The 19,260-nt window shown below is 40.3% G+C and overlaps 1 protein-coding gene across 1 annotated transcript in view; it reads left to right on the top strand.

The window, feature by feature from the left end:
* LRP2 (LDL receptor related protein 2) overlaps nt 1-19,260 on the top strand; it is a 193,719-nt gene that overhangs the window by 50,063 nt on the left and 124,396 nt on the right. The window contains exons 5-12 of the mRNA XM_057318411.1: nt 4,237-4,347; nt 4,677-4,790; nt 5,983-6,099; nt 7,526-7,678; nt 8,743-8,862; nt 14,860-14,988; nt 16,680-16,849; nt 17,840-18,057. Coding sequence (XP_057174394.1) covers nt 4,237-4,347; nt 4,677-4,790; nt 5,983-6,099; nt 7,526-7,678; nt 8,743-8,862; nt 14,860-14,988; nt 16,680-16,849; nt 17,840-18,057 — 1,132 coding nt within the window. The remainder of the gene's footprint in view (nt 1-4,236; nt 4,348-4,676; nt 4,791-5,982; nt 6,100-7,525; nt 7,679-8,742; nt 8,863-14,859; nt 14,989-16,679; nt 16,850-17,839; nt 18,058-19,260) is intronic.

The following is a 19,260-nucleotide window of genomic DNA, read 5'->3' as shown; positions in this document are numbered from 1 at the left end:
GTTTCTCGGTGCTAGTCTGTGATGGCACTCACTTCAGGGACTTGAATTTGACTGGGGAGAGGGTACAGTGGATCCCCTCCTATTTTGTGGCATGTTTTTTGGGGACTGACTCTCTTGTTTGTTCTGGTACTCCCGGAAAGCTCTATTTCCCAGCATAGGCTTTCCCAGAATTCCTAGATCATACTGGATTGAAGTCCTTAGTAGAATATGCCATAGATCTAGAATTGGCCCCACCTCTCCAGACTGCTGAAAGTGGAATGGGAAACTAAACGGAAGAAAGGAAAACTTTGTTTTTACTCTTGTGTTATTTCTCTTCCTTTTTAAACTGTCTTTTTAAGAGTTTCCATTTCCCTTCATTCAATTTCATTTTATTTCTGTAATTTTTGCTTCTTCCCACTACTTACTTGGAAGCCTATAAGCAGTAATGGCTATTATCTGTTGTAGTGCTAGGGACATGCATTGTGGAACCTAATTGCCTGAATTTGAATTCTGCCTCTCTAATTTCTTGGTTGTAAGACCTTTTTAAAATTACTTAATGTCAGGGGTGCCTGGGTGGCTCAGTCAGTTAAGCGTCTGCCTTCGGCTTAGGTAATGATCCCGGTGGCATCGAGCCCCGTGTTGGACTCCCTGCTCAGCGGGGAGCCTGCTTCTCCCTCTGCCCCCCCCCCACCTGCTCCCCCTCTCGCCCTTGCTCTCTGTCTGAAATAAATAAATAAAAATCTTTTTTTAAAAAAAGTAAAAGTACTTAACCTCGGAAAGACCCGTACATAAAATCAATAAAGTGAGAGTAATTGTACCTAGCTCATAGGGTTATTATAAGGAGAAATGAATTCAGACACACCGAGTACTTAGACAAGTTTCTGGCGCGTAGTTTTCAATATATATTATTGATGACTATTATTGCCATTGCTTATTTTTGTGGGTAATACCTGCAGCTAAGTGCTGGTCACCAAACTGGCAAACTTTCTGGCAAATCATTCTTTGACGGGATAGCGCTCCTTAGACCCAGAGTAGCTTAAAAGGGTGATGCTAGGACCTTGAAAGGTCTCAGGTATCTTGAGCAGGACTTGTATTAGTAATTTCTTGTTTTCCTTTAAATCTTAGCTTAAGTTTCATAATCTATCTTTAAGATGCCTCCCCTTTCTTTGTAATCAATCTGTCTTCTTTTCTATGTGCGTTTTGGCCGTTTTGCCAAATTCTGAGAATAGAATGTATTTATAGCCTTCCTGTCAAGATAATAAAGAGTAGTGTTAATATTTATATCTTGCTCTGCTGTGAATGATTTCCATTCTGGGAGGTCCACGAGGTCTTCGAGGCACTTCGTCCTCCTTGATTATCTAAACAGAACTATGGCAGGGAACTTTCTTGCTCCAAATAAAGTCATTAGCAGAGAAAAAATTTTAAAAATCTTTAAGCACCCATCTTATATGTATATGTGGGGGGACTTCCCAGTTGTGGGGGAACAAGCATGTACATTTGGAATGTGGAGAAAGGAAGGAAGGAAGGGAGAGGGAAGAGGTGGTGTGAGCAAGTGTGTTTTTGAATTTTTGTGTCAGATAAACTTTAAAGGTCTGGGACTAATTAATAGTTTCTTGTCAGTCTTTCCATTAATACAAAACTTAGAAGGGCGAGTTCCTCTGGTGTGTGTATGTGTGTATTATCTCTTCTGTTATACTTTCTCTTAAAATCTTGTGGGACATTTCATCTACATGATGGATTTGCTCCATGGGAAAAAGTTTGCAAGGTTAGACTCTGACCTGCTCAGCAAATAAACCAAAAAAAGATTTTAGATATCTCCCAATCTCAAAGTATTGTGACTTCCTATTTCCTGGGGTAGATCAAAACTCATTAACCTTTTTGGTAATAGAAATCTTTAAGGGAAGTAGAAGCTGTTCATTTCTTATTTTGCTCAGTGTGAATGATTTGGAACCATTTCCTCGGTGTGGGTGAACCATTTCCTCTGTGAACCCTTTGGAGATTTCCAAATATTTTCGGTATTTAGTGGAGTCAGGTAGCTCCATGCAGTGTTTCCTATGGGCATATACCTCCGTTAACTATGCACAGAAGAGACCAGAAGGCTTGTAAGAGGTGAGGCAGGTCCTTGGCTGATTGAGAAGAGATTTCATTATCAGCGTGGATGGAGACAAGAAAGCTGTTGGTTCCTCATTCCAGGTGTCTAACTGCTGACCTCTGACCATAACAATACTCTCCCTGATGACATTAAGCTGGCCTGTTGTTTGTTGGGGGGAATGAGGCGGGTCAGTAAACTTTAAGTCCTGTCAGTGGGTACTGTTATAGTTCCTCCCTTCTCAGTTTTATGGCACTGGCTTTCAAAACAGAATGGGGAGAACAAGTGATCTGCTTCATATATTTGTCCCGGATCCTTCATATCTACTGTAATCACCTCAAGTGAGGTAGTCACCATCCGCGCTCAAATAAGTTTTCCTCCACACAGATATCTTATCTACTGCAAAGACAGGGTTTTCTAAGATCTCTCTCCTGCTTGCTGCTGCTCTTTAAAGGCTAGACAACATACTGACTCTAGGAGCTATCTGGCTTCTGGGGGAGGGGAACTGCTGGCCAGACTCAACCGGCCTCTTGCATCTCTGGAAGTCAGAATTCATAAACAGAGTTGTGTGACCCTTTGAAGGTATATTGGTAGTGCATACCATCTCAATGATGAAAAGACAGCAGTAGCCCTCAGCACAAACTGATTCTTGGACTTACAAAAAATAAAATAGAATTCAGAAAAAATTTAAAATCTTAATCAGCTATTTTAAAATGCCTTCCATTTTCATATATGATTGACTAAATGTAAATGACAATTTAGGTATTTAAAGACACTTATGGTCCAGTTTTGAACTTCTGGAGATGAGAATATTTGGGCTGCTTCTTTCACTATATGAAAAAAATGGAAAAGTATCATTTGAGGGTCCATCTTCTATTAAAGTGTGAGTTGTTAACACACTACAGGTTTAATATATTTTCAGCACAGAACTGTACGCACTGCTGCTGCTTGAAGGAGTCTTTGGGACTATCCAAGGAATTATCCATCCATGTCTGTGAATCCTCAGAGTAGGTTCTTCAATGCAAAATTAGGCCTCAAAATGGGACTCGACTGTCTAGTCTTCGAGACCTTATGTAAGACACACCTTTTCCTTAGTTAAAGATGAATTTGAAGATCATATGAGAATAGTTATGAGAACAATCTTTAATGAAAAAAAAATCAGACCAAGAAAGTATCAATTTGTGAGAAGGAGAATTTTAAACACCATAAAAGGCAGAAATTCAAAATATTTTCAAAAGCTTTTTAAATAAAAAGTTAATCTGTGATAAGTCAATAGCAATATCTAGCATTTCTTGAGTACCCCAAGTAATGATCCAGTCCCTGCACTAAGGGTTGGGGATCCTAAAATGAGTAAGACAGGATCCTAGATCTTAGAGGGTGTCATTGTGTGGTGGGGGAAACAGAAAAACAACCAACAGAATGAAGCCTTCATTCGGGATCATGAGAGACACACATTTCAAGTCTGGGGACGCACAGGGGAGGGACTGACAGTCCGTTATTCCTGAAAGGGACATCCTGATTTTTCCACTGCGACCTAGAAAACCAGAGTTAAGCATCTGGTTGGAGCATACGTGTATAATGTGGTAACAGTTATTTGTGCTCGGAGAGCACATTGTGCTTTTCAGAGTGCTTTAGTAGACGTGGTCTTTTGAGGTCCCTCTACCCTGTGAAGTGAATGATCCAAATGTATGGATAAAGTTAGGGTAACTGAGAGGATAAGCAGCTTGAGTAAGAGTAAATAGCTACTGAGTGGTGCCCCAGGTCCCAGCTCTTCTGACTTATAAGCCTGTTTTCTTTCTACAGCCCTCTAGCAAAAGAAATAGCCCTTCATTTCTCAAAGCACGTGCGGTGGTACACTGGCTTCCTGGGATGTTATCTGCATTATGTAAAAGAAGGTTCCATTTTGAAATAAGTTAAATTCCTTTTCATTCTTCAGCTCTGAGCTCATAGGTCGCTTCTTTAGGGGAGACTTCCCTGGGCTCCGGACTCCCCCCTACTCAGCATTCTCCTAGAACGCTATGCTTCCCACATTAGCATTCCACCCAGTTTGTAATTTGCAAAAGAGACGTGGTCAGTATATGCTCAGCATCTAGCATCTAGCATGTAGCAGTGACTTAAGAAGAGTTTGCAGAAGGAATGTCTTAAGATTTGTGTGCTGATCCTTTCAGAATACCCAACGTGTGAACAGCTCACTTGTGCCAATGGAGCCTGCTATAACAGCAGTCAGAAATGTGATGGGAAAGTTGACTGCAGAGACTTCTCTGATGAAAACAATTGCAGTAAGTAACGTGTACAGGGTGTACAGGGCGTGCGGCGGCTCATTTATACTGGCCGGTTATACAATCTCGTCTCGAATTTGTGTTCAGTGAATTCATGTCGGTGGCTTAAAGTCAGCCACGGTGGGAGTATTTGCACCATGGAAATTGGCAAACACTCCAAGTCAGGGACTTTTTGTTCCTGGAGAATTGGTCGTTAAACATTTACCAGAATGTTGCTGCGTAATAAAAATCTCTTTTCAAACTTGAGACAGAATCTTCCTGTGAAATTAAATGGCTACAGTGGAACTGAACTTCCCTTTCTGCTCTCCCTTGCTACCTTTGTGTCGCAGCTAAGGTATGTCTGCAACACGAGTTCCAGTGTGATGGTGGGGTGTGCCTCCCTCATGCCTACGTCTGCGACCATTACCCGGATTGCGAGGATGGCAGCGACGAACATTCCTGCAGTACGGTGATTTCCTTGTGCTGGGTCAGGTTGCTAGGAGTGTTGTTGTAGTTCTTTTCTGACGAATGTACCACTCTTTTCAGACAAAAGGGTCACTGTGTCTGATGGCAGATGGAGCCAAGAGATCATTTAGAGCCCATGGCATGAGCTTCAGGAGTGAAGCTAGACCTGGCCTCCTTTATCGTTCAAGAATCTGTGTGGAGTTGAAGGATTGCTGATGGACAGTGTGCATTTTTTTTTTTTTCGGCCACAAGGGGACAGGGTGAATTGTGTCACCCAGCTCTAAAATGACCCATTCTTCAGGAATGGGTCTGATAACCTTGATAGGAGAGCGAGAGAAGGACTTGGAAGGGAGGGCGAGTTCCCTAATGGCAGTAGTACCCCAGCTCTCCTCTTTACTGTGAAGTTCTGACCACCCTGGAATTGGAGGGATGGGACAGTTTCAGTGTGCTGGGATGGTTTTCGTTGCCTCTGCTTTTGAACTCTGACCCTACTTTTTTTTTTTCCTAAGTCGTTGCCTGCAATGCAACCCACCTTTTGTTGTGGCCAACTCTGGACTCATGTTATTGGAATATGTAGTTTGAAGTCTTTGTGAGAGAGTTTTACTAATTTCACAAAATTAGTTGGCACCTTTCCATGGTCATTTATTTACTAGAATGTTAAGATTTGTCACCACACCCGTTTTGATTGGTTGGCACCTATGCCTTGTTAAATATTTTTGATATCACCCTGACTTTTTATGAGCCATGCCTGATTTCCCTTCTGGCCCCTGGGCTTATTTCAGTGACCGTATTAAAGAGAATGTGACAACATGGAACGGGTGACTCAGCATCATTTGGTCCTGGATAGCAGTTTCAGTGCTTGTGATAAAGTCGAGGGCACGTTGGCCATTGCCGTGCCTGCAGCACCCTCATCAGTCTGCGTTCTCTGGTCTGTGTCTCCCTACAGCCCACTGCCTTGTTTGTAATCTTGAGAAACATAGACTGGCACCTGAGTTCATTTCCTCGACCCAAAGCTGCTGTTATGTTTCTTCCTTTTCTCCCCCTCTTTCTCCTTCTCTTCCCCCTTTTCTTTCCCGTATTTTTTTTTTTTTTTTGTCAAGATACTTGACAGAAGTTTAGGCAGTGAGGTGAACTCTTTGATTTTTCCCAAGGGGTTTGTGTCTTTGGAGTACAGCTGTTATTTCCTTCCAGCCTATGAGACCTGCAGAGGCAACCAGTTCACTTGCCACAGCGGCTACTGCATTAGTCAAAATTCGGTTTGTGACGGAGAGAATGACTGTAAGGATAACAGCGATGAAAACGGATGCGGTAAGGAGGAGAAGAGATTCTGACTGAAGAGCATTTTCTTTTTCTTATCTTTTCTTTCTTTTTTTTTTTTTTAAGATATTATTTATTTACTTGTCAGAGAGACAGAGAACATGAGCCAGGGAGGAGAGGGAGAAACAGGCTCCCCGCTGAGCAGGGAGCTCGATGCTGAGCAGGGAGCTCGATGCGGGACTTCATCCCAGGACCCTGGGATCATGACCTGAGCTGCAGGCAGATGCTTAACCGACTGAGCCACCCACGTGTCCCTGAAAAGCATTTTCTTAACGTGTTTTCCAGAACTTGTATTCCTACTTCCCCTGTTAGAAATTATCTGTGTGACAAGCAAGTCTCGGGATTGGCTGCATTTTAAGTAACTTAGTGGGTGGGGGAAAAGGAGGTGACTTCACTGGCTTTGCTTAAAAAGATACTGAACTCCATTACAGTATAAATTATAATCTCTTCCCTCTTATTGCTAAAGCGAAATAGGCGGGGCAGTCTGTCCCACCTCTATAACACGGGTTAACTTTCTCCTTTGGAGGCTTTTTTTTTGACTAGGTTTATTTGTATAAAAGAAGTAGGGTGGGGAAGGAAGGAAAATGGGGGGAAATGTGATTTGCCTTGACCTTATAACCTTGAAAAATGACTTTGCACCTTGGTAATAGTTTAGTTTGTTTTGTTTTCAAAGTCAGAGTTTAAACCACATGAGGCACTGACATCCAGTGGTAGAAGAGAGGCCATGTGGGGAACGTGCGAGAAAGAAGTAGGGATTGGTAGTTGCAGGAAGGGCTGCTGCCTAGGGAATTGTTTCAAGATTTTCTGAGAAGGAAATTCCAAAGATACCACCTCCTTCACCAGTTGTACGTCCAACAGTTCAGAAGTTCCTAACACCCACACCGTAAAGCAAGTATAACAAAGAGTGATGCTTGGGGAAGATCCATTGGTTTTGGTGTTCCAAGAAGTAGTCTCCATACAGTTTAGTTACAGGTTTTCTTACATTTTCGACATTTCACTAAAGAAGAAAAAAATCAAACAGCCCCCCCCCCCAAGAAAGACAAAAGTAAAAACAGAATGAAAACTCAGGAACCTTGGTATTACCTCGATAATTCTAGTTCTGTAATTCGTGATTTAAATAACTGAATTTTCTTCTAGGGGTTATTAATCTAGTTTGTTTGATAATTCAGGCCTGTCTCTTCTTCCTCTTATAAGCTGGCTGAGGACTGCCTACCTTAGAAAGACTGGAACTTGAAGAATTCCACTGTCACTTCTTAGAATCCCAATAGAAGACTAGTAGTAGAGTTAGAAATTACCAATTTAGGTCATTGGTGGACTTCTCTTGTCCACCTGATCTGTATTCTCTCTTACCCATGGATGAAAAAGAGCTGGATCCATCTCTCATGTGGCCTGTGATTCTTTTATTCCTCCCCTGCAGAAAGCAGTAGTCACCATATTCGTGAATGCTACCCAGGCGAATGGGCTTGTCCAGAGTCTGGAAAATGCATCCCAATTGGAAATGTTTGTGATGGGACTATAGATTGTCCAGGAGGAGAGGACGAAAACAATAGCACCAAAGGGAGATATTGTGGTGAGTACGGAAATTTATCTGGGTAGCTTTCAGGTAAAGGTGTTTCTGTTTTTCTATAATCGATTCCCACGCACAGAGAGTGTCAGTGTTTGCATAACTATCCCAAGACTTACCGGCTTACACAAACAAGTATTTATTATTTCTCATAGTTCTGTGGGTTGGCTGGGAAATTCTTGTGGCCTAGATCAGCTCACTCACATGTCGAGAATATTGCAATAAAAGCTCGGACTAGAACCTTCCCCATGATAGGAGGAAAGGTAAACCCTAGTGTGCAAGCTCTTTTAAATCTCTTCTTGGGTCATGTTTGCTAAATGTGCTATTGGCCAAAGCAAATCATTTGGCCAAGCCCAGATTCAGTGGATTGTTGCCACAGACTCCATCTCGTGATGGGAGGAGCTACAAAATATTTGTGGCGTTTCTTCCTTCACACAGACAAAATGGTTTTAATGGCAATTTTCAGGATTCTAAAGATGTTCTGGAGATTTTATCTCCTGGCTTATACTTATGGAAAAGTCTTATCTAGCTATACTCCAAAAGGAAGTTTCTGGTTTCTGTGATAGATATCTTGAATTAGTTTTTCTTTTTCTTTTTCTGTGGCTGTGGAATATCCTCCCACCATTACTCCATCAGCTGTGTGGACAATTGACTTTCCTGTAAGAGAATACAATTTATGATGTAGATTTCATCAGTAGTGTAAGTTATCTCGTAGGTGTTCAGAGTAGCCATGCTTAACATGTTTAATGTTATTCTTAATCCAGTCACTTGAGAATTCTTGACTTTTTCTATTATGTAGACAAAAAGATAGACTTATGACCTGATTTTTCTGTAAATAGCACTTAAGATGACTTGCACAGTTATAACTTTAAAAGGAGTTATTTTTTAAAAATGTGAGTTGAGCTTTTATTGCAAAATATTGCAGTAAGGCTTGAAGACTAATAATTTCTGTGCCTTTACTACATGCTTGCTCAGCTTTTAGGTTTGATAAAAGACGCTCTTATGTTATAGGTACATCCGTCTTGTCCACAGGTCACCATTCACTTAACAAAGTGTTTTTCTCTGTTTAGATGTGAATTTGTGTTCTCTATTGAGCTGTGAGTACCAATGCCGTATGTCACCAAATGGAGGGATGTGTTATTGTCCCCCAGGTTTTATCGTTGACCAAAATAATACCCGAAACTGTGTCGGTAAGTGACAGGTGGGAGTGTCTAGTGTTTCGTCACAGTGCTGTGGCACTGATGGCGTCTTTGATCTCTGACATCAGGGTGTTTGTACTTGTGGATAGGAGTGGCGATCTTTATAACAAAGAGTAACACAGTCCCCATAGAAAACCTGGACAATATGAAGTTTTAACTTGGAGAGACTTTTGTGAGGTCCACAAGGCCAAAGAGTGGTTCTTTGAGTGAGTTGACTAGCTCCATGGATACCTGTCTACAGCCTGATGAAGGAAGAAGTCTTTTGTGTTTCTTTTTAACTATTCAGAAGCAGGGTTGTTGCAGCCATACTGGGTGCTTAATACTGGAGTACATCCATGTGGTTGGTAAATAACCGCTGCCTGAACCCATCAACTACCCTACCCTGCTCCCCTGGCCTCTTCTCCAGGATGCTCAAACCTCTTCAGGATCCAGCAACTACAGGGTGGTTACCTAACAGCAGAGGATCACCAGCTCACTGCCCCACTGACCACAGTGGCCAGTCAGTGCCCATGCCATGCTGATTGTCAATTCCATTGATTTTCACCTGTCCTTGAAGCTTCTCGAAGCTTTGTTCAAGGACAAACACTATCTTTTTCCTTCATTTGGGTGGCGTTGAACATTGATGCTGGTGCACCAAGTATTTCTCACATCTCTCTTACCTGAATTATAGGAATGATTTCTCCCACTAGGAAATTTTTGATTCTGATGTGAGCCAGCTTTGCATCCTTCTGTGATTAGGTTGGGATCTTATGATGGGAGAATTACTATGGCCAAGTATCAATTTTCTGTTTTTTAGGATTTGAACAATGGATTTTTAATGCTCTGATTTCTTTTTCCTTCTGATTTTTTTAAGAGGTGGGGAAGGGGCAGAGGGAGAGGGAGAAAGAGAATCTTAAGCGGGCTTCACACCCAGTGCAAGCTGGACATGGGGCTTGATCTCACAACCCTGAGATCATGACCTGAGCTGAAATCAAGAGTCAGACTCTTTTTTTTTTTTCAAGATTTTATTTATTTATTCGACAGAGATAGAGACAGCCAGCGAGAGAGGGAACACAAGCAGGGGGAGTGGGAGAGGAAGAAGCAGGCTCCCAGCGGAAGAGCCTGATGTGGGGCTCGATCCCATAACGCTGGGATCACGCCCTGAGCCAAAGGCAGACGCTTAACCGCTGTGCCACCCAGGCGCCCCAAGAGTCAGACTCTTAACTGACTGAGCCACCAGGTGCCCCTCCTTCCTTCTGATTTTTGATATGTAAACAATAAACCTATTTTTAACCAAATGGGTTAAAAAAACAACAACAACTTTGTTTTTACTGGTGTTGGCAAAAAGGCATCTGAAAGGCAACTGATTCATTAAAATTAAATTTGGTAAGGGTGCCAGGGGTGTAGTTGGTTAAGTGATGGACTCTTGTTTTCACCTCAGGTCATGATCTTGGGGTCATGGGATCAAGCCTGAGCATCGGGGCTCCATGCTCAGTGTGGAGTCTGCTTGAGATTCTCTTTCCCTCCCCTGCCCCCCGCCCCCGCTAATGCTCACTTTCTCTAAGATAGATAGATAGATAAATAAATCCTTTAAAAAAATTAAGTTTGTAATCATCTATGGATCTTCAAAAGATAGCTGATTCAGATTTTTTTCCAGGATATTTGTGTTCTTTCGATATTCCTTAGAAATATGTGATTCTTCAGGACTTTCTGAATAAAAACAGACATGGCATACATAAAAAATACTTTTACAAAACTGCTTCTTCTGAAGCAATTTCCAAAATATTAATAAAATTTGGTCAGCAGTATTGAATTTGGATAAACCTAATGAAGTTATTCAGTCTTTAGTCTCAGCTCGTGGCTTTCACCTTGATTATACTTTATCAAATATGGTTGATCTCAAATAATTACAGCTAGAAAAAAATTTAATGCCACAAATTAACTCTGGTTTACAAATTTGGAACTTTTGAGAAAGTCTATTCCTCAGTGTTAATTGAGAACCATAATGATGGGGCTCATTTATGTGTTATGTGCCCAGAAAAACGAGATTTTTATAACCAGTAAAGCAATCCAAGTGAGGTTGTCCTTGTGGTGTTCAAAGGAGGTAATTGTAGGTTTCTGGTATCGGGACCATGCCCCAAAGTTTGCCTATGGTCTGACTGCACCTCTTAAGTAACAGTATAGTTACTTGTTGGACATAAGACGTGTTACAAGAGAAGACATGAATGTAAGACATGACATGTGCCTTATGCAAGTCACCCCAAGAGATTCTGAAGCCTCTGAGACAATTCTGAATTACTTAAGGAAGCCCCCCCCCAATTCTAATCAGTTGAAAACATTCTATAAATAAAACAGTATGATCTGCAAGAGGCATTAAATGAAACCAGGACACTCTTTGTGTTTTATTATTACCAACATCATCATTGTCATCACCAACATCACACTAGAGATGCATTCAAGTGATTTTAAAATACTTTTCACATGAACGTCCTCAATTGTTAGGTGGTTTCCTGACTTTGGAACCTCTGCCTGTGCTGCCTGGCATTGCTGCGAAGGCAGCGGCTCCCGTTCTTCAGGGTGGTGCTCATCCGTGGGCGTGAGCCTGTTCCTTTGTCTTTGGCAAAGGTCAGGCTCCTCCGCTGCTGCACCCCCCCCCCCCAGGTTGCCACCCAGCTGCCAGCTCGATTTCCAGTCTTTTAGTTCTCTAGGCATTTCTCCTTTCTCTTAGTAGAAAAGGAATTCCAATAGAAATACCAGAAGCCACATTCTCAGTATTCCATCAGCTTCTCTTTTTTTCCTTTCTCAACCCCCAAGGAGGAGATAGGGCTGGGCTGCCTTGTGTTTGGAACTTGATAGGCCGTGAAGTCTTTTCAGTAGAAGTGATTGCTCTTTCAGAATCCCTCGTTTAGTCTTGAGATGCCCCACAACCTGTTCTTAGCCCCCCCTCTTTTTGGGGGGGCACTCTAGGGTCTTGATAGCACATTTCCAATACTTTTTTCCCCAAAATCTAAGTCTGTGATGAGCTTTGGGTTATATTTCCAAATGTCTAGGGCTACTTGTATGTCAAAGGTCTGGGCCACTTTGTTTTGCAGTCTGAAATAAATGAAAAACTGTCATAACAAGGTTTTTTACATTTAGCCTATTAATAAATGTAATATAGAAAATTCCAATATTATGCTGTGGCACAAGATAATTTCAGGATTTATTGAACACACCCAGTTCACACTGGAAGTAGTGGTCTGATACTGCGTCACTAGTTTTTGCTTCCATGATGAACATTTTTAATCCCTGCAGTATGTGCCTGGAACATTAGTACAGATAACTTCATTTGGAGATGAGCTCAAAAGTCTGTGATTGAGAGCTTTTGTGTTAGGCCCTCTGCCACCAATAGAGATCTTTTCTGTGATCTCCCCTGTTTTCCAAGGATGTGTTCTTTGCCCCTGAGTTTTGAAGATGGGTTAAAATTTATTTCACGTTTATTTCAAAGATGAGTATATTTTGCTCTCTTTGTAAAGAGAACTCATTAATTTGAATACGTGATGTTATAAAACCGGTTATACTTGTTTCAGCTGAGCTTTTAGGGAAATTGTTTTCGTTTGTTCTTTCAAGCATTGCAGTTCAACAAATACTCTCTGGATGGGTGTAATACTTCGCATGGCGTCAGGTGTTGGAAACCTATGCAACATCTAGCATCTTAGACATGGCTCCCCAGTGGATGCTTCAGTGGTAATCAAGAATAAAATTGAGTAATCCCGACACGAAATCTTATGTCCTTCTACCATTCATCTGCCTCTGGTAGTCTTGACCTGGCTGTGGAGCCTCTGAGGCGAGCTGAAGCAGTTTACCAAGGGTTATTGTTTCTGATTGACAGGACATGCTGTTTGTTGACAGAATGACATCGTGGTGCAGAGTTAGGGCAGGGAGGTCATTCAGCATGGTGGGATTTCAGACAGCCAGAGGGATCAGAGGGTGTCTAACGGGGTCTAAGCTAAAAAGGGGTTTTTGAACTATTTTCAAAGCAGTATCTGTTGGTAAGAGGCAACAAAGAATGAAAAGGAGAGAAAAGTAGATAAAGGTAATGGGGTAGGACGTGGTATTATAAAGCAGTGTTTTAAGGATTTATATAGTTCCCAGTACTTTTCTGTTCTCACCCAAAGCCTCAAGTCTACTTTCACTTTTCTTATTTTCACTTTGGCTAATGATGGATATTAATTAGCCTTCATTTTCCTCCATAATGGAGAATATAATCTTATTCAGTCATTAGAGGTGACAGTGATTTTATACACTCATTAAAACATTAAAGTACGTGTAGCCCAGGTGATAGGAAGGGCATTTGCGCCCAAAAATTCCTGGTTATGACTTCTTCACCTTTGGTTTTCTTCTGTTTGACATCAGAACTCCTGCTCCCAGGGGGGACTCCAAACCCTTAGGCATATTCTCATTGGTCTTGCATTCAAAATGAGGTCATGACATTCTGGAAATTTGAGGGCGAATATCCTGTACTTTCATTTCTACTGAGGCGAAGCCTCAGGTGGTGCTTTCTCAGGGCTGAGGTGAGGACACAGAAGAGATAAATCATGAAGGGCCTTTTATTTATGCCCACGTGCCTTTCACCTTGTCATGTCCAAATTGGATTAATTTTTTCCTTTGGTTAGTCACAATTCTTGGAAAGAAAGATCTGAAGGCCCATGTTGTTGTATTCGTTCTTGAGGGAAAATTGGAAAGATTAACTTGATCCCAGGACTTTCTTGAGCTTTGTAATTGGGGAAGTGTGAGGTGGTGGGCCATCCAGTAGGTATGGTAGAACCTGATTCCCAACTCTGATATTTGCTGCAAGTGTAATCAGATCCAAGAAATGTGGAGAATTCTAGACCTGAGGGTACAGTGCTTTCAGAGATTATAATTTACTAAGAACCTGTTGGTGTAGGCTGTGATGGTCTTCCTCCCAGGGAAGAGCACAGGGTGAAGGAGGGCGAAGAGTGAACGTGAACTTGGAGGGTCAATGAAATACTTGGCACCAATCTACCAAGATAGGACAATTTCTGTACCCCTTAAGCTGTACAGTCTTTGAGAAAGACTCTTTATATCTTGTGTTGTTCTACCCGCTCCCTTCCTCCCATATTGTGTTGTTTATATGTCAGTTTTTAAATCTCTTTTTACACAGAACTAGGACTGCTGTGACAGTAAACAGCCCTGTCATGTAATGGACTTTCAATGAACACTTATTAAATAAATGAATAATAAGTTAATGAATAAGTAGAAGAGAAGATATTTTTCATGTCTGAAGACTAGTTTAAATTTAATTTTGGTTCTAATTTTTGACATCAGAGGAAAGGCAGCTGAGTAAATGGATCTTTCCAAATACTTTATTGCAGTTACAGTTTTGTGTCTGTGTCTTCTTGAGGGGATGGCTATATGGCAGGTCTTACTTTATTCTGATGTAGCACTGTCCGGTAGAACTTTCTGCAGTGGTGGCAATGTGCTATATCTACACTCTCCAGTATGATAACCATTGATCCTATACAGCTGTTAATCACTTGAAATGTGGTGAGACTTAAGAAACTGAATTATTAATTTTATTTCATTTTAATTAATCTAAATATAAATTTAAGAAGCCATAGTGGGCTAGTGCCTACTATATCGGAAAGCACAGTTTTGAAGGGAAAAATTCACACCAAAATTCAGATATTTTGTAAACCAACATTAGTAAATTAAATGCAGTACCACAGGGCTGTGAATCTAAGCAGTGCTGTGCATCTGCTGTGAAATTAACCTTTGTGTAGATTTTTAAAAAATGTTCAAATGCTTTTGGATTGTCGGTAGTATGAAGATGCCTGTTCTGAATTCCTGTTTTTTGTTGTATGCCTAGAATCTGTGCCACCTCCAGAGGGTGCTTATTTAGATACGGGCCTCACTACATTCTTGTATAGCCGGTCCAAGATTTTTGTCAGCGTGCACTCAAAAAATGCCGGTAAACGTGATTACAAATGTTTATTTCCCACGTGGCAGATTTTAATGATTGCCAGATATGGGGAGTTTGTGACCAGATCTGTGAAGACCGAGTTGGCCATCACCAGTGCCACTGTGCAGAGGGGTATGTCTTGGAGCACCAGCGGCATTGCAAAGCTAATACTTCCTGTAAGTAAATTAAGGACACTTGCCATATCTCCGAACAGGAAACTTAGGACTGATATCCTCCTTCCATAGCAGATGACAAAAGAGATGCCAGCATTTATGTGGATAGCAGGGTTTTATCATCACAAATTAGGAGTGGACCCTGCTGCCAGAATAACGGGTCCCCATTAATTTTGCATTTTGATTATTAAGACCAGTTTATGGATTAATCATGACCATTAGTCATTTTTTTTTAATATTGGTTGCTTGTTCACTTTGTGTCTGAGTTGTTGTGTCAGCCACCACATTTAATTGTGGAATATATTTTTTGCCTATTTTGGATTACTTGGACATTTAAATTTTGATTAATTTACCACAAACATGGGTGACAAGTATCTATAGAAATAATTTTGGCATTGTTTATGAAAAATTTAGGAGTGATTAAAAATGGACCTCTGAAATTTGGATTGGAGTTTTGGGGAATGCGCTCATTCTGGGTGTTTTGTTGGAATCAATCTTAAGTACTATAGTACAGAAAAGTCATGGGGAAAATCTGTTAAAAAATGATATCATCTCCCCCCCCCCCCCACCATTTTGTCACCATGCATTTCTGGATAAGAAGATCTTTGTTCCTTTTTTCCCAATTTTTTTTTTCACACATGATCTTGAAGTTCCTTTGGTGGCCTTCTGAAATTTATCTGCTCATAGAATTGATGAAATGGGACATTTCCAGGTTATTTTTGTGTGGAAATATCTGAATTGCTGTTTACTAGCTTTTTGGTACAACTGATTTTTAATGTTTAAATGTATTTACTTTTGAAAGGATGATAAATTCGTATGTTCAAAAATTCTAAATTAGAAAAATGTCTTTCTCCATCTCTGTTCCTCTCTGCCCAGTCTCCACTTCCTTTCTCCCATTATTAATCATTATTTACTTTAATCCTAAAGATTGTTAAATACATAAATAAGAATGTACAAATACAGGTATCCAATTCTATTTTTACTGATTATGGGAGTAAACTATACATGCAGTTCTGCATTTTGCTGTCAACGTGTATCAACACAGAGACTTCCTCGTTCTTTTTTTTTTTCTGGTGGCATAATATTCCATTACTTTGATGTACATTATTTATTTAACTAGTCCCCTACTGATGGGCTGTTATATCATTTTTTTTATCCTTTGCTATTGCAAACAAGACTGCAATGAAAACCTTGATATTCATACGTCATTTTGCATGCTTGTGAGTATGTAGGTAAAAGCAGATTTGGATCCGTCACTGCCATGTTTTTCACAGAGTGATTTCCCAGTAATCCATAAAATATGTTCTGTGCTCTACAGAATCTGAAGTGCTGGGTTAGATGCCCATATCATAGAGGATTCTTGAAAATACCTGAGGTATTCCTCTCCATGTCACTGAAAGTGCACTGGCCTAGCCGTCAGGACACCCGAGTTCCTGGTAGACTCTGCTCCAAACTAACTGTGCTTTTGGACACTTCATCAAGCATCCTTGTGCCTCAATTTGCTTATCTGTAAACTGGGTAGAATGACACCTGTATGCCTGCCTCAGAAGTTTATTTTAAAATCAAATAAGATAACATAGAAGAAGCATTTAAAAAGGCAGGAAGCATATCAGTTGTAAGTTTGCCTGAAAGGGTGATAGGCCTACGCTTGTTCCCTTGAAGGAGTGGTAATGCCTTCCTTCCTTCACATTTAGCTGAGCAGGCCTCCGTCATCTTCTCCAATGGTCGCGATTTGCTAATTGGTGATATTCATGGAAGGACTTTTGCGATGCTGGTACAGTCTCAGAATCACGGAGTGGCTGTGGGTGTGGATTTTCACTATCACCTACACAGAGTCTTTTGGACTGACACGGTGCAAGATAAGGTAAATAGAAATTTCAGGAGTATAGCTTGGGAGCTGATAGAACCCCAAGCACAAAGTGTTGATAGCTTTTCATTTTTGGGGGAGTGGAAGGGAAGGTTATTTTGTTTTCTAACAAAAAAGGCCCTTGAGATATTTTATGTTAATCAGCACCTTTTCCCTGCTATACTATTACATGTGACCTATTAAACAAAGCAGTCTATTATATGGATTAGCCTTGAGCAACTTTTAATTTTATTCGAAATGGAGTCCAAAAGACTAATTAAAAGAAATAGTAGACATTCTTTCAAAACTGGATAGATATTTGGTAGTAATTTTTGAAACTTGATCATTTAAAATGTAAAAAGTACTCTGCTTCCTTGGATGATAAAAATCAGATTTTACCTGCATCTTCTAAATGGAACCGTAATTGAAGATTGGGTAACAAATATTGACAACGTTTTGTTTAACAGCCAAAATTTCATTATGCTGTCTTATTTGGAAAGTGTGATAGATTTGATTGCAACTTTTGAGTGATGCAACAGAGATTTTTTTTTAGAGACCTCTAAAGAGTTATGAAATTTTATTTCTTCCTCTTATATTTCCTTGTACTCTTAATAAAATTTTAATTCAAATAAGTGGTAACTTGCATAACATTTCTAAAAATTACAAATTTGGATTATTAACAATTCTGACGTGATTACAGCTAAAAATCAAAACAAACCATCACCACCCCCTCCACAAAAAAATCCACATTCTTTAATTAAACTTTCAATAGCTACCAAGAATTAGAAATGCAGGATTGAAAAAAATCCAACTTTTTGTATTTGCCTTACATATACTTTTAAAGAAACTCTTTTTCTCCCCAGTAGCCCAGGATGTAAAATACTTTAGCGAATCTCGTAGGTAAGTCTAGATGACTGGTACAACAACATAGGTAGATATACTGAATGAATATAGGAAAACAGTGCCCACAATTATGTTTTAGAAGTGTAATTTTGGGTTTTCTTTCAGGTTTTTTCGGTTGACATTGATGGCTTAAACATCCAAGAAGTTGTTTCTCTTGACGATCCAGAGAACGTAGCTGTGGACTGGGTTAATAATAAACTTTATTTGGTAGAGACCAAGGTCAACCGCATAGATATGGTAAATTTGGATGGAAGCCATCGGGTTATCCTTATAACTGGAAACTTAGGGCATCCTAGAGGAATTGCCCTGGACCCAACTGTTGGGTAAGTGAAGTGAAAACATACTGATTTTAGTATTTTTGAAACTTTATCTCTCCCTATAGGTAAAACACCATTGGCTTAATTAAAGGTTAATTCTGATTTCTTGTAGGGTCTGTACTCTAGAACCCATGTTTATTTTATATCTCCATTCATGTAAGCTTTAAATGAGTACATTTCCTTTTGAGTACATTTCCTTTTGTACTAAGAATATGTGATTTTTTGGGGGTATGGATTTTATTCTTAGTGTTTGCCACATTTGCTTAGCGGAGAGATTGGACTCTGTGTTCTGACTCAACCTAATAATATTGTTACAGCTAAATGTTATTTTTGATTCACCATTATCAAGATGATCATTCTAACATGAATTAGCTGCCAATTTATTATTATTATTATTATTATTATTATTATTATTATTTTTAAGATTTTATTTACTTATGTGACAGAGAGACAGCCAGCGAGAGAGGGAACACAGCAGGGGAGAGGGAGAGGAAGAAGCAGGCTCCCAGTGGAGGAGCCCGATGGTGGGACTCGATCCCGGAACGCCGGGATCACGCCCTGAGCCGAAGGCAGACGCTTAAGGACTGCGCTACCCAGGCGCCCCTGCCAATTTTTTTAAAGAGGGGAAAGAAGATTGGAGCTATCCCTTTTAGCACTTACTTGTTGTACAAACTGGGATTGAGATGACAGTGCTAATACCTCATTATAAGTTGTTCAGTGTGAATCAACCACATCAAGATTGATAATGCTCACTTGTCTCCAGGTGTATATTAGATTTTCCTGATGTCCACATTTGAGTGCAGTTATAGGAGACTTGGCTTTCTCCTAGATTTTCAAAGTTTGGTCTTAGAATGCTTGTATGAACTTCAGGCTACTGAAGGGTTGGTGAATGGTGATTATTCATTTCTACTTCATGATAGTTTGCTGTCTTTCCTTGAAAATAATGGAAATGTTCTCTAGACTAAGCCTTAGAATGGGGAATTAAGGAGGGAAATGGTTTGATAGCTTATTTTAAAATGTATTTGTATGTTTTCCTGGGTGTAAAAAAGTGAGTGAAAGGCAGAGCCAGGGGTCAGGGGAGAAAGTTGAGAAAATGCATGTGAATTTTGCCATATTAGTGCATTTTAATAGTTGCTGTTTGGAGTTGTTGACTCTCCTGATTGGCCTTCGTAGTTTCTGATATTTTTTTCTTTATTGTTTTATACTCCC

The sequence above is a fragment of the Ursus arctos genome, unplaced genomic scaffold, assembly GCF_023065955.2.
Source record: "Ursus arctos isolate Adak ecotype North America unplaced genomic scaffold, UrsArc2.0 scaffold_1, whole genome shotgun sequence".
Classification (NCBI taxonomy): Eukaryota; Metazoa; Chordata; class Mammalia; order Carnivora; family Ursidae; genus Ursus; species Ursus arctos.
The sequence above is the reverse complement of the archived record's forward strand: the minus strand, read 5'-3'. Positions and strand labels throughout refer to the sequence as shown.